Here is a 15,215-nt window from a genome sequence, read left to right on the forward strand (position 1 = left end):
CCTCGAACCACAACTACTGAGCCCTCATGCCACAACTACTGAAGCTGGCATGCCTAGAGCCCATGCTCCACAACAAGAGAAGCCACCACAACGAGAAGCTCGCGCACTGCAACAAAGAGTAGCCCACGCTCCCCACAACTAGAGAAAGCCCGTGCACAGCAATGAAGACCCAACAAAGCCTAAATAAATAAATAAATAAATTCATAAAAAATGAAATAAAATCATTGAGTGAATTACAAAGGTTGGAAGGTGAGAAGTGGTTTGGAGGGAATGAGGCAGGGAAGAGGGCTGTGGGCAATTTTAACTTGGGGTCACAAAGGCCTCATGTACAAGGTGGTATCTCATGGGATGTGAGGGCGGGCCATGTGTGTATGGGGAGAGGCTCCCCAGCTCAGCACAGGACAAGGCCCCTGCCACACGAGAGCGATGCTGAAGCCGGTTCACAGCACGATGACACCTACATGAACATCTTTCCAAGTTATTACACAGAAAGCAACATTTTCAGGGCTACATGGCATTCCTTTGTAGGGGTTCACTGTCATTTATTTAACCAGTCCTCTACTGCTGGTCACAGAGATGGTTTCCAATGCCTGAACTACTTTCAGATAAAGTAGAGAAACTCAACACACCTATAATTAAAGCCAGTTATGACATAATCCAACTTCTGGAAATAAATAAGAACACAGACATATGAACTGAAAGGGTATACATCCCCTGAACTAAAAGCTTAGTGTAGGAGTTTTTTGGTTTTGTTTTCAAAGCAAAAAGCTTCTCTGCATTTTTAATTTTTCTAAAATGTAATGCTTTATAATTAGGGAAAATGCAAAATTATTGCAAGAATTAACGAAGGGATAAGATAGTTAACTCACTTGCTAGAAGGAAGAAGGCAGGATTGCTAGAAGAGGCTGAAATATGCATAACTGACACCAATGTGATACCGTGTTCTAGCCCCATGACAGGCAGATGTCACATCCATTGACTGGTGGCGCTTTTACATGAGTACATCTGTCATCCAGACTTCTAGAGATTGAAGAATTTCAAAAGCGAGAAACAGAGTACAAGGAACACAATGCTAAGGAAAAAAAGACCATTGCTTGAGAGGACAAATCATTTCTTTAAGAAAAATTAACTGTCCAGGAACTTGCATTCACATGCTTTCATGGGTAACACTTTGGCTTACAGTTTTGCCAGAGCCCTGGGAAGACAGACGTGTATAAAAACTAGGTGCTGGTTCGGGCAATAACCTGAACCTTGACTGCTTTAGATGGTATCATAGGATGATATTTTTTCCAGAATGGGTGGCCCGGATGGATGCTGCTGGCTTACAAATCTCATCTAGGGGCCTGACCTGCATGTCTGGCTGGCATTACCACTGCCTTCTGATTGATGGGGGCCTGACGTGCCCCCAGACTTCAATTTCCCTCTGCACCCCCACCATAAAGGCATCTCGCGTGGAGATGGTGAGACTGTGCTTCTGGACACAGGCTCTCCAGGACATTTTGATGTCAAAGGAAAACAGCCCTCAGAAGGGGCTGTTTTGGGGAATGGAGATGCTTGTTTCACTTTTGCATCAATGCAAAGCTTGATATGAAATGAAACAAGAGCCAATGGCTGGTTGCAAGTTGCGCTTCCGATCCTGCAAAATTAAGCTTAAAATTTTGAAGTACATTTTCCTGTTTTCTAATTATATGATAGATAGAAAACATTTCTAAAGTAGCAGTGCTTTATAATTTCAGAGTCCAGCTAGGGACTATATACTTATAAACATTTTGAAAAATAGAGTGCCCTCGTGAAAAGGTAACTGGTACAGTTGTATCTTGGCTAAATGCCGCAGAGAGCAACTCTCATGTCAGAGCTGAAATCCTGAACTGCAAGCAGATGGAGAGATCAGGTGTGGGAATTGTATAACGTATTTATCGATAATATCAACCTCCCCAACACTGCATTTTAAATGTAATTATAATTATTTTCTTGTAAATAAGTACACATTTTTAGAGACTCTGAAATATATAAACATTTCCCTGCAAATGTAGTTAAGATTTTTAAAATCCCACTGCAGAAATAATGTAGCAATTAAAATAGCATTTATAACAAAATACATTTAAAATGTTTCTTCCTATAAAAGAGTAAAATTTTAAGTCATTTAAAATAACCATCTGTTTCCTTGTGATATAAAATTTTTAGTATCATTGTGTAATTAATATTAATATCGCTTTCTGTTAATAACCTTATCCGTCAGATAATAAAGCAAAGATGTAAGGAAAGATATATTCATTGAAAGAAGTTTAAGAATGCAAAACCAAAGTAATGTACAAATACTAAAGGAGTAAATACATAGACGGTTTGATGATGACCCTGATCTATAAAAGCTATCTGTCAACTGCACCTATCAATCACCTATCACCTACCTGCTTATCTCATCCAGGCAGCCAGCCATCTACCCACCCACCCCAATCTATCTATTTTTATGTCTATCTACCTATCTATCTACCTACCTACCTACCTAATCTCATCCGTTCATTGGTCCATCCATCCATTCACCCACAATCCACCTTTCTATCTCTATCATCTAACTATCTATCTATCTATCTATCTATCTATCTATCTATCTATCTATCTATCTAATCACCCTACCTACCTACCTAATCTTATCTATCAGTCTATCCATCCACCCATCGACCCACCCCCAATCTCTCTCTCTATCCCTATCTATCTTTATCTATCATCTATCTATCTATCATCTATCTACCTACCTATCTCCTTCTAACCGTCTTACAACCACTTGTATTTTTATAACCATACCTCCGCTACCCTCACTTCCACTCCTTTCTTTCTTATTGGTATCTAAAAAAATGTTAAGCCCTTAAGGTCTTTCCCTCTTTGCATGTATTTGTAAATTCTATGATAGGAAGCAAGGGAAGGATGGAAAAAGATCTGACCAAGTTTTATTCTAATAATTGAAAAACTCACCAGGGAAACAGTGTAACTGAAGTTTCTTAAGCTATTTGATTCCTAGGTTGAGGACTTGGTCAAAGCAGAGGGATATGAAATGAATACCTTCCTGGCCCAAAAGTGGTATAAAATCGTGAGAAAAAGTCCTATATTGCTTAAAAATATACAATGTTATAAAATCAGATGTTTTAATGTTGCAAATACAAAATCTCACTTAATAGTTCACTGAAAGTTTTCTTTCTAGTTGGAGAAATGGCATACATACTAGACGAATCTTTTTATACTACTCTACCTATATGTCATTGGATGTTGGTGTAGTAAATGATGCTTTCTGTTAAAAAAATTACCCTAAAATCAAAAGTTTGCAACTAAAACTACTGGGACCAAAAAGCCAAACAAACAAAAGACTAAGTAACTATAAAATTTTAGACTTCTGTATTTTAGGAAGCTTTAACAATTTATGTTAATAACACATGGTTGCACTGAGACCAATTAGAAATGATGTTACTAACAATCCCAATGGGAGAAGAAATGCAAGTTTCACCACAACTCTACCAGAGACTTCTAGACTTCCAGGAGAATCAGGAGCTTCTGGGCTCGGACTACCCCCCTCTCTCCTAACTCACCTCCGCCTCGTCTTTCTACACCAGGTGATAACCCACGCTGACTCAAAAGCTGGCTTATGAAGTCACATCACTCTCCTCCCTGAAAACCACGAGGGCCCTTGACTGCCCAGACTTGAGTCCAAACCTTTTGTGGATCCTTTTTCTAATCAACTTTCCTACCTTGATGCCTCACCTCCAGCTAAGTCCCTTGGCTGTGCACCCACAAAGCTCCCCAGACACATCATGCCTTTCCCAGCCTTCACACACACTCTTCCCTTCTCTGTCGCCAGAGAAGCCAAGAGAAGACGGTTTCCAGCACAATGGAGTGGTCACAGAGCTCACCATCACTAAGAAGCAGATGGCAAAGGAAACCACAGAGAGCCTGGGGTGCACAGGGTGGGTGGCCTGGCCACTGGATGAGAGCAGCATCCAGGCAGTGAGGGGAGGGAGGACAGATCGGGATGGGTCAAAGAGAAAGCACCTGGTGAGCAGCTGGGGACACTGAGTGTAGACAGGAGTCCTGGAAGGGTGTATGGAGAAGGAGACGGAGAAGGGGCTGGAAGGTCAGAGGGCCTTGGGACAAGGATGGGAGATGCCGGAGCACGCCTGACTGCTGAATGGAAGGACGCAACACCCAGGATAATCTGATGGTACAGGAAGCAGACAGGTAACTGCAGAGGCAGAGTCCTTTGGAAGTGAGAGGTGATGGGTCCAGAGGTGGAAGGAGTGATGTTTCACCAGGCCAGGAGTGCCCTGTCCCCTGTGCAAGCAGGAGGCAGAGCAGAGGCTGCAGCTCCAGGTGCAGGTGGGTGTGGGGTTGGAAAGATGAGTACATGCCTTCCCCTGTTTCACTGGTGAAACTTAAAGAGGGTCATCAGTGAAAGATTCGATAGGAAAATGTTTGAAATAGGCATTTTGATAAATTATGCTGTATCATATTACTTTATGCTACTTTTTTGTAAATCAACTATACACCAAAAAAAAAAAAAAAAAAAAAGACACAATTCTTTCCTGTAATTGTCCCAATTCCCGTGCTATACAGCAGGTCCTTATTAGCTATCTATTTTATATATAGTAGTGTGTATATGTCTACTCAATACTCTGTAAAGGCCTATATGGGAAAAGAATCTAAAAAAGAGTGGATGTATGTATACGTATAACTGATTTACTCTGCTGTACCTTTGAAACTAATGCAACACTGTAAACCACTTACACTCCAAAAAAATTTTTTTAACACAATTCTTTCCTGTAACTTTGACCCACTGTTCCGAATTCAATTCTCTGGATACACAGAGAGCACGGCTCCTATTTGTTATCTTGAGGGCCACTCGCACACACTGTTCATACAGCCCCACTCCAGAAGAGTGGATCTGAGACGGCCCCTGGGAAGATCCGACGCTCAGGCTTCACCCCATGCCCAAAGAAGCCCACCTCCAGCCCTCGGTCCCAGAAGGTAGTACTTCTGAAAGGCACCCTCCAGAGCAGGACCAGGGTCCCCCTGCCCCAGAGGCCCCTCCCACCTCCCACTTCCTCCATCCCTGTCTCTGACGTGGGTTCCAGAACCTTCTCTACATCCCATCCACCACTGTGGACACTTCCCAATTTGCCAGTGCCCTTCTGGAAACGTGGCCCCTCAAAGAGGCGTCTCCTTCTCTTAGGGCAGAGTAAGTCTCGACGGCATTTTGGCAGACGAGCTACACCCAGGTCTGCCTCAGTGAGGTAGGGTTCCCAGTCCATGTGTGCACAACTGGTTTGCTGAACCTGAATGCAGGATAGTTTTCTCTTAGTTCACTTTGTTAGCTTGACCCATTTTGTGGCCTCTGAACAGGGAGGGTGCTGAGATTACGCCTGCCAACGTGTGTCGTCCACACGTCCTTAACACAAGCAAACAGCCAAGGCCACCCCGGGCCTCCCTCAGGCAGAGTCCTTGAAGGCAGCCTGGCTGGTTCAAAGAACAGCTCAATGGAGGTAAAGAACAGCCTGAGATGGAATCCAGCCTTGGCCACCTGCCTGCTGCTACCTCTGTTTCCTCATCAAAAACAGGGATGGCACTAGCCCTCCTCTCCCGGGTCCTCGTGCCTGGCAGGCCACGTGACATCTTCACTGGTAGTAGCAACAGGACTGTCGTGGGGCTGGCTACGTCCCCTGCCTTGGGGGACGACCTGGGAAGCGGGGTTGAAAGTCTCACTGTGGACAAGGCACTGTCTTGGGTTGGCTGCAGTCATTCTCTCAAGAAAGGAAACAGCCTCCCTTTTCTTTGGCAAGGATTTTCATTTAATTCATGGTGGAACACAGTGACAATGGCTGCAAGGGTCCACAAAACCCAAGTCTTCATTTTCCAGACCAGGGTTTCTGGACCTCAGCGCTACTGACTTTGGACCAGATGGTTCTTTGTTGTGGGGAGCTGCCCTGTGAGCTACGGAGTGTCCACCAGCTTCTCTGGCTTCACCCACTAGATTCCGGTAGCAAAGCCCCCAACCCCCTCACCTGTGACAACCTAAATTGTCTCCAGACTCTGACAAATGTCCCCGGGGGAGGGACAAACAAAACCACCCCTGGTTGAGAACCACCGGTCTAGATGAAGATACCCTGGGCCAGAGAGGCTAAAAGATCTGGTCCAGGCATTAACAGCAAGTGGTAATAGTATCCTTCTCCAGCATCTGTTTAAAATGACTCCTAGGTGTTTGCCAGGCAACATGAGAAATGCTGGCCTGCAGGTATGCAATCCCCTGCTCCCCGGCTGATACTGGGGGCAGCGCTTCCCCTGGTCAGCACCTGCTGCTAGAAATAGCCAGAAATAGGAAGGAACTGAGGAGACAAAGTACAAAGTAACAACGTTCTGATTCCCAGGAAAAAAATACACCTTTTACCCCCTGTGGCCAGATACCCCAGGAAGCTTCTGCTTTCTCCTCCGTCCCACGCAGAGAAAGGGAAGCGGGCTCTGAGTGCAGAGGAACTGGGGTCATCCCTTTAATTAGGCCGACGAGCCTGGTGGGGGAAACAGCAGCAGAGACGGGGAGTAACCAGCTTTGAGATGAGAGCCCATGGGCCTTTTAATAGTAAGCTAAGCTGAAGGTTGATGACAAGCCCCAGGGAATGGTTTCTGAATGCAGCCAAGATTTGGGAGAAACGGATGAGAAAGGCAAAGTTCAGGATAAGTGAGGGAAGGGAAACTGTCTATCTTCCCTTAGAAAGCCAGCTCTATGAAAAAATAAACACTTTTTATGATACCTTGTTTTAATACTAAGAATTCATTTCCCCATTAAAAAAATAACAGAGGGGAAGGCTAAGCTTTGGAATCAGAAAGATCTGGATTTGAATTGTGGCTCTAAAGAGTGTGGTCTTAAGGTTCATGCCATTGTTGAACCTCACTTGTGAAACAGGGATAATGATTCTCAGGAAATGGGCATTAGATGTCAAGCTCCTGACACAGAGGGGCAGCTGTACAAACTCAGACTCCAGGTAAGGCAGCCAACAGGCACATGAAAGGATGCTTAGCATCGCTAATTATTAGAGAAATGCAAATCAAAACTACCACACGGTATCAAGCCACACTGGTCAGAATGGGCATCATCAAAAAATCTACAAACAATAAATGCTGGAGAAGGTGTGGAGACAAGGGAACCCTCCTACACTGTTAGTGGGAGTGTAAATTGGTATAGCCTCTGTGGAAAACAGTATGGAGATTCCTGAAAAAACTAAAAATAGAGCTACCATATGATCCAGCAATCCCACTCCTGGCATATATCCAGAGAAAACTCTAATTTGAAAAGATAAATGCACCCCAATGTTTAGAGCAGCACTACCTACTATAGCCAAGACATGGAATCAACCTAAATGCCCATCGACAGATAAATGGATAAAGAAGATGAGGTATACATTTAAATGGAATATTAGCCATAAAAAGGAATGAAATAATACCATTTACAGAAACAACAGATGCACCTAGAGAATATCATACTAAGTGAAGTAAGTCAGAGAAAGACAAATATGATAACACTTACATGTGGAATCTGAAAAAATGATACAAATGAACTTATTTACAAAACAGAGACAGACTCACAAATGTAGAAAACAAACTTATGGTTACCAAAGAGGGTGGGGGGGGGGTATAAATTAGAAATTTGGGATTAACAGATACATACTACTATGTATAAAATAGATAAACAACAAGGACCTACTGTATAGCACAGGGAACTATATTCAATATCTTGTAATAACTTAAAACTGAAAAGAATCCGAAAAAGAATAGATATATATAACTGTATTACTCTGCTGTACACCTGAAACTAACACAACATTGTATATCAACTATACTTCAGGTGAGAGTGGTAGTGTCACACTACCGCCACCTGCTGGCCACGTGCTAAAATTGTTAGCATAGACTGCAAGGAGAAAAGAAAGTGCTCAAGCTGTAAAAATTAAAATTAATGTACTGACAGTAAACCTCCCCAGAACCCATAATTACGCCATGTTCTCTGTTATATCAAATGCAGGGCTGACTGTCCCTCCTGGGGCTGGTTCCATGGGAAGGGAGAAACCAAAGGAAATGCAGGACAGAATGACCAGAGCTGAAATGTGCGTCTCTACCTTCTATCATTAAAACCAGCCTTGCAAAAAGTGTCCACGATGAGAAAAAATATTTAAAAGTTAGCAAAATGCAAATGCTTCAGATTCAGGGTTGGCTGTCTAATAACCAAAGATTCCGGTGGGAAGATGTGTGGCTCAATGGTTAGAAGGAAAAGGGCACACACACACACCCTTTATGTGGAAGAGTGAAAGACAGGTGTGGTTTTTATAGCTGATGCTGAGAAGGCTGGATGGTGGCCTGGCGGAGGCAGGTTGAAGTGAAATGTTCAAGAGCCATTTGAAGCAATGCAATACTGCAGGAGATGGCCAGCCAGGGTGGCAGAAGATGAACTGCTGGAATGAAGCAATCGGGGAGAGGGTGGAGTCATCAGAACAACCTGACAGTCAAGAGGAGGGGGAGTCTGGCTGCCACGGCAACAGCCACCATCGAGACCCTCAGCACAGGGCAGGCCTTGGCCGAGACAGCCCACCAGGCTTGCCAACACAAGCAGGAACACGTGCAGACGGATGCACGGGGTTCACAGCATTGGTTCGGACCCTCAGCACAAGATGGGATACACCTAAAAATGCATTTTTGCCTCGGAGCAAGATATGACAACCCGGTATTCTACCAATGACCCCGCGGGGGTCCCCTGCTACCTACAGTCAGGCTAACTCGTGGCTAGCAATTCTAGAGAAAATCACCTATAGAGAAAATGATTAATCAAAAAAAAAAAAAAAAAAAATCACAGGCTCCCAATGAGATTGCAGAGAATCCTCAGCCAATAGTTGTTGCAGAGATAATTGTTCTGAATCTATCAATAAAGCTGAGCTGCCCCTTCATTGACTGCAAACACCAATTTCTTTCACCCAGGATTATAAGTTGGTGTTCACAGGCTCCCTCCTGCCATTACGGTGATAAACAGTTTAAACCACAACAGGGTCTGACATGTAGATCAATTCTGGGTCCATAAAGAATCTACACAAGAGTTTCCAGGACAGGAATTTACAGCCACCAGTTTTTATTCTCTCTTGCTGCAAAAATTACTTCTGTCAAACACTTAGGAGAGTGAGGAAAAATGTAAAAAAATTAATTTTTCATGTACTACTGGAACAGCCTTTTTCAACGCAGAAGCTCAAGATAAATATGTTTCTGCATTTAAAAAATTACGCCAAGCAGCATGTGGTGCTTAGTCGGAGCGGGCCCCAACCCGTCGCGCTGCTTGTAAGCCGGCAGACAGCAATTTGAAACCCTGAGCTGAGCTGTCTGCATTTCCTCTAAGGGCAGATGCGGGGCTCACGTTAGCAACGCCAAATTGTATTAGACATTTAATTTTAAACCTCAGGTACTTAAATGTAAAACCTTACAACAGTAATAGTCATAAAGCAATGGGGCATTCCATTTCACGGGATGGATTCTTCTTTGCTTCCCCCTTTAATTTAACCAGAGCCTCCTGTTTTGCAGTTTCGCACACCACAAAGTCATCTATCTCATTAGGAGTTGCTCACAGCTGCTTAAAAGACAGAAACCCCCAGGGTACCTGTGCATCTAGAGGGAAAGACTTTACAAAGTTCTCCGGAGCCAAAGTCTTAATTTAGTGTGGACAAGGGGGCAGTGAAAAATGCAACCCCAATGATATGTATTATGATGTACAATAAAAATGTGGGACAATGGGGAGGTATGTTCACCAACATGTGCGCACTGGGATTCAAAAAGCTGTTTACTTCTCCCCGTCCCTGCTGCGAGCAGTGTACGCTTCTTTATGACACTGACATCCAAACCAGAGATTCGAGGGGAGGAAGAGATAAAATGAATAATAATAATAAAAAAGAAAAGAGGGTGGAGTTTGTATTTAACTGTGACTTAAAGAGAAGAAGCATGACAGAGAGCTCTTAATCATTGTTTGTTTCTTTTGTGATTATGTTCCAAGCATGGCAGGGAATGCAGATGCCCAAGTTGAGGTCCTGAAATCCATTCATAAATGTGTTTTCTTGAAGTCAGCCGGCAGATTCCGTGCCCTGATTTTATTAACAATTGCTCGGTGTCTGGCAGGATGGTACTAACAGGAGGGAGAGAAGCCAGGATGTTACTCTGGCTGCGGGCAGACAGGGCTGCTCCACATCCAAGTGGATGTGAACTGCCCAGGGTTTTTGACAACATGCGCTCTGATCCAGGAAGTCTCGCGGAAGCCTGGGACCCTGCATTTCTAGCCAATTCCCAGGGGCTGTCAGATACCCCCTAGTCCGTGGACCGTGTTTTGCGAAGCAAGGATTTCGAGCGATGGTTCTCAAACTTGAGCACACAGCATCATTCATTCCACGCAGGGTTTGTTAGAACAAAGGTTGCTGGGCCCCACCCCAGAGTTTTAGATTCAGTGGGTCTGGGATGGGACTTCAGAATTTTGCATTTCTAACCTGTTCCCAGGGGACGCTGCTGCCACAGGTCTGGGAAGTACATCTTGAGAAGCGCTGACGTAGAGTCTAAGGCCTGGAATCAGGCCACCTGGGTTTGCATCCCAGCCTTACCAAGATGTGACTTTGGACAAGCGATATTGAATCTTTCTGTACCAGAGCCTCCCCACCTGGCAAATGGAGCTGAGGGCAGTATCCACACCACAGGGGTCAAATGTGTGATCCACACGAAGCCCTCTGTAAGTATTAGCTCTTACCATCATTACTACTGCTTCTCTTTTCAGTCCTACCTTGGGTGTGACATACCATCCATCCTTAGAAAATACAGGTGTGAAAGATGATTGCTGTGAAACTGTAGGAGTCTTACTTCTGCACAACATTCTCTTGTCCCTCTGGATCTTTGCTCTTTAAATGTGTCAGCTGTAAGTCTTAAGATAAAATGCTAATTAATTTTGCAATGTGACCACTTAATACTCATCTCTCCTTGTCCTCTGTCATCATTTCCTGCATTCCAACTAATACCTTGCATTTCCTTGTGGCCTCGGCTGTTCCACGTGCCCTTTCCTCCGCTTCAAGTCTTTGTCCAAATCGCCTCAATGTTTAGAACAACTTCCTCCCGCAGTTTTGCACACACACAAAATCTGCCTAGTTCTTGAAGTGTTGCTCAAGTTCGATTCCCTTTGGGAAGTTTGCCTTGATTAACTCTCTCCATCCTTAAATTGCCTGCACAATTTCAGCCTGGGCTTTTTCCATCCACACCCCACAGTAGGCTCAGACCAGGGCACAGACTGGTTTCTTATCTCCCGTGATCAGGGTTCAAGCTCTGGGGCACCAAGAAGCCTAACTCGTCTTTCACAAACACACCATGTGAAAAACCAATGCACACCCCAGGCGTCAGCGTGTGAGAAATCACTTTGTAAATTCAAAAACAGCATTCATCTGTAGGCAACCTCAGTCTTACAGGTACTTTATAAATATGCCTGTATAGACCAATTCAACCACCTTCTGTGGGAAGAGGCTTCCCACCAAAGCAAGGGTCTGGCAATCACAGAGCCTCTAATGTGGCGTGTGGAGGTGCCCTGGCATATATACGTGACCAGATGCAAAGAGCTGCTGGGCAGTGGGAGAGTGAGCCAGGGAGCCTTTACCAAAGAGATAACTGTGCAAATGGAATACCTGTAAAGAATGGATTTTAGATTAATATGCTACTTCCAATGCTTTTTTTCTGTAAAAATGTTCTAAGTGTGGGAGAGGCAAAGACTTGAGTGAGGGTCTTGTTTAGGAACTTCTAATCCTACCCCCCCGCACTCCAACATAACTCCTAGGGCACGTAAGGAACAGAACCTAGAGACTGCTGCCCTCATTAGGCTGTGCTGGTGACTCAACAATTCTCACTCACAGAAGGAAAGCTTGGGTGGGGTGGGGGGTGGCTGCTGGGCAAGGCAGGCTCAGGGTGGCGTGTGCACCAGGCCTGGGAGGACCCAGCTCACGGTTCTTCCCACCCTCAGACGTGGGAGTGCACCTTCTCAGAAAGAGGGTGACAGAATAAATCCACTCAGGCAGTAAGGGAAATGCTAATTGAAAAACTGCTACATTGCAAAGTCTTTGATAATGCAATTAAGTATGTGAACTGCTTGTCCTTCCTAAAAAAAGTAACCATGGCAACAATAGCAGATGCTCAGTGACAGAAGCCACAGATGGACGTTGCCCTATACACCTACTGACCACGCACGCAAGAGAACACACCCATTTAAGATAAGAACACAGATGCTCGCAGAGGTAAGGTCGCCTGCCAAGGTCACCTGGTCGGCAGGTGGGGTGGCTCTGCCTGAAGCACAGACATGTCTGCTAAGAAGGCCCCCACCAGGCCTTCTAGGGCATCCAATGGCTATGAACGCATAGATGTCGAGTTACAAGGGAATAAACTGTACGCGGTTAATTTATAATGACTTCAACCTCTTCATTGCGTTTCCTAAGGTGCTGTCAAGATTTCAGAGGAAAGGTGGAAAGCCCAGTCCCTGAAGAGGCTGGAGGCAGACGTTCGTTCTCTACCAAAGCATCTTGTTTTGTCTGAGGAAGGAGCCGGACGTGCTGGGCACAGGGTGATGCCGTCTGTGCACTCTAGGCCTGCGCTGCTACGGCATTCCTTTGGAGCTGCCTTTCCAGACGCCACTCCTCCTCCTTGGCTTGGAGATGTCTTTCCTCAAGGCCTCTGCTTGGCGGCGGATGGAGGAGCACGGAGTAAGTAGAAATAAGGATGATGTTTACCCAAAGCACATGTCCTGCTGCAGCAGCTGCTGGGTCTACAGGGAGGACCTGATGCTGAATCTTTTAATTAGAACAAATTATGCTAAAATTACTCTAAAACCCTGTCTGATAGATGACACACTACAGTGGGAATTCCTTTAAATACCGGTGAACAGGCCATAGACAAAAAGGCCACAGGCAAAGCATGTTGCGGTAAGTGCAGCCTCAATGCTGCGTAATTCATGCGCTCATACATATGTCAAGAGAGGTTCCAGTGTGCACATCTGTTCCCCAAGAAGCTGTCCACACTTAAAAAAAGAAAAGCAAGAGGGAAGACTCTCCAAAACTCAGAGGATATACCAGGAATCTTGGAAAACGGATAAGGAGAATGAATTATATGTTTTCCTTTGATGCAAAAAACACCCAAAGCCTAACCACATGAAATGAACACTAATGATGGAACGTGTAGGCCACAGCATGTAGGGAAGTGGGATCAGGGGCATAACACCTGCTGTCAGGTCTCAGCCCTGCCTGCAGCCTCAGTTTCCAAATCTGTCAAGTGGGAATGAACATCGACAGCTTCCTGCACCAAAGAAGGACATGAGAAGACGTGGGTGAGACAGCCAATCAAGGACAACACGCTCTACAGGTGGAAGGCGGGTCGGGCATCGTCCACAGGGCGGCCACGCTCAGAGCAGAGCAGGGCGAGCTCGAGGCGTGGTGTCCAGCCCCTGGTTTACAACTGAGGACCGCAGGGTGGCCGCAGGTCCGTGGGGCTGTGCCCTCTCTTACCACTGCTGATGGCTGAGTTTGCAATGACCGTAGCCTCGCTCCACTGGTCGGCACTGGAGACAGAGTAGGACCGTTGCTGCATGCCGTCCGGTCGGCTGCTGAAGGAGCCCAGGCTGACGCCGCTCGCCATCTGAGACCCAGGCGCACTAGTGACATTCCCTAGGAATAAACAAGTCAGGTGAACACCAGCGCGCACTGCACACCCCAAGCCGGCACGAGTTAGTCTAGGGGCCTACGCGCCTGCACGCCGTGGACCTGACACCGAGAGCAGCCGGCGTCCTGATACAGGCAAGTGGAAGCATCACATGAAACATGTTCCAGAGGAAAACAGTGTGAAGCGAGTCTCACGGTGCTTGACAAGGAACCTGGCGCTTCAGATGGCTACTACCCCCGCCACAATCCAAGACAAAGAAGTGCACCACCACCACGCCATCTCTAGATGGAGCAGCGGTGAAGACAAAAGACCCACTTTTGGGACAAGCGATATTCCCCGCAGGCCAGCGAGAGGAGCAACAGAGGAGCCCTGCTGTGTCCACATATCAATGGAAGTGTAATGATCGCCAATCGGGAGTCAACTGGTGCCTGAGGATTACTTTCACAGGGAAGCTGTACTTTACGATCCACACAAATCAAAGGTGCTGGATGCGACAACGGTGGAAAGGCAGACTCTTAAACCAGGTAAGCTTACTCCTAACCTTGAAAAGACTACGCAGAGGAAAAATTACCTTAGCAACTTCACAGCGCGCATGCGGACTTCGATGAAGAATGGTTCCATTGTATACGTCATGATTTGAATCAGTTGCTCAACATCAAAGTGAATTATGATCTGGTCACACCAATTTTGGGTTCAACAACATAATTACGTGCCTTTCTCTAAGCTCAGCCATTCATACCTTGCTACCAGTGAGTTCGTTTGTTAGATCTGTATGCACATCCTCAAAGGTCTTAGGTTTCTTTTTTTAAACATTCCTCCCATTGTTTTAGTTCAAAATTGAAGGTTTTCAGAGCATAAGATTTTAAATACATAGACCGTATTAGCAGCTCCCAAATCTGGCCAATTACCAGAATTACCCGCGGAGCTTTTTAAAAATAGAGGCTTCAAAAAATTCAAATTTTGATTCAGAAGGTCTGGGGATAGAGCTCGAGGGAATACGCATTTTCAGAAGGACTTGGGTGACTGGGATCAGAGCCAGAAGTGGAACCAGGGCTCCACCACCAACAACAAGGTCCTCGCTGTAGTCGCACGGAGCACAGGGAAGTGACAAAAATCATCAATGAAATGCATGTGCGAGCAAATAGGACAAACAAGCGATTAATGAAGAGGAAGGCTTTTGCTTTTAAAAATTTCTACCTTAAAAAATTGATCCCAATTTCATTTTTAATTTTTTTAAACTATTTTTTTTTGAAGATTTTTTGGATGCGGCCCATTTTTAAAGTCTTTATTGAATTTGTTACAATACTGTTTTCTACATTTTGGTGTTTTGGCCGCGAGGCATGTGGGATCTTAGCTCCCCCACCGGCACCCCCTGCACTGGAAGGTGAAGTCTTAACCACTTGACTGCCAGGGAAGTCCCAGTGATGCTGATTTTATGCTGTTGTGGGAACTGGGTACATTCTGAATGTCGTATGAGAAAGTAT

The 15,215-nt window shown here is 45.2% G+C and overlaps 1 protein-coding gene across 5 annotated transcripts in view; it reads right to left on the reverse strand.

Annotated features, from left to right (window-relative positions):
- Nucleotides 1-15,215, reverse strand: part of AGAP1 (ArfGAP with GTPase domain, ankyrin repeat and PH domain 1) — a 549,901-nt gene that overhangs the window by 151,265 nt on the left and 383,421 nt on the right. For 4 of the 5 annotated variants that reach the window (XM_057744262.1, XM_057744261.1, XM_057744264.1 and 1 more), the window contains one exon: nt 13,578-13,736. The exons of the other annotated variant lie outside the window; for it this stretch is intronic. In XM_057744262.1, the coding sequence (XP_057600245.1) occupies nt 13,578-13,736 (159 nt within the window). The remainder of the gene's footprint in view (nt 1-13,577; nt 13,737-15,215) is intronic. 5 annotated transcript variants of the gene reach the window in all.

The sequence above is a fragment of the Hippopotamus amphibius genome, chromosome 8 (assembly GCF_030028045.1).
Source record: "Hippopotamus amphibius kiboko isolate mHipAmp2 chromosome 8, mHipAmp2.hap2, whole genome shotgun sequence".
Taxonomy (NCBI): Eukaryota; Metazoa; Chordata; class Mammalia; order Artiodactyla; family Hippopotamidae; genus Hippopotamus; species Hippopotamus amphibius.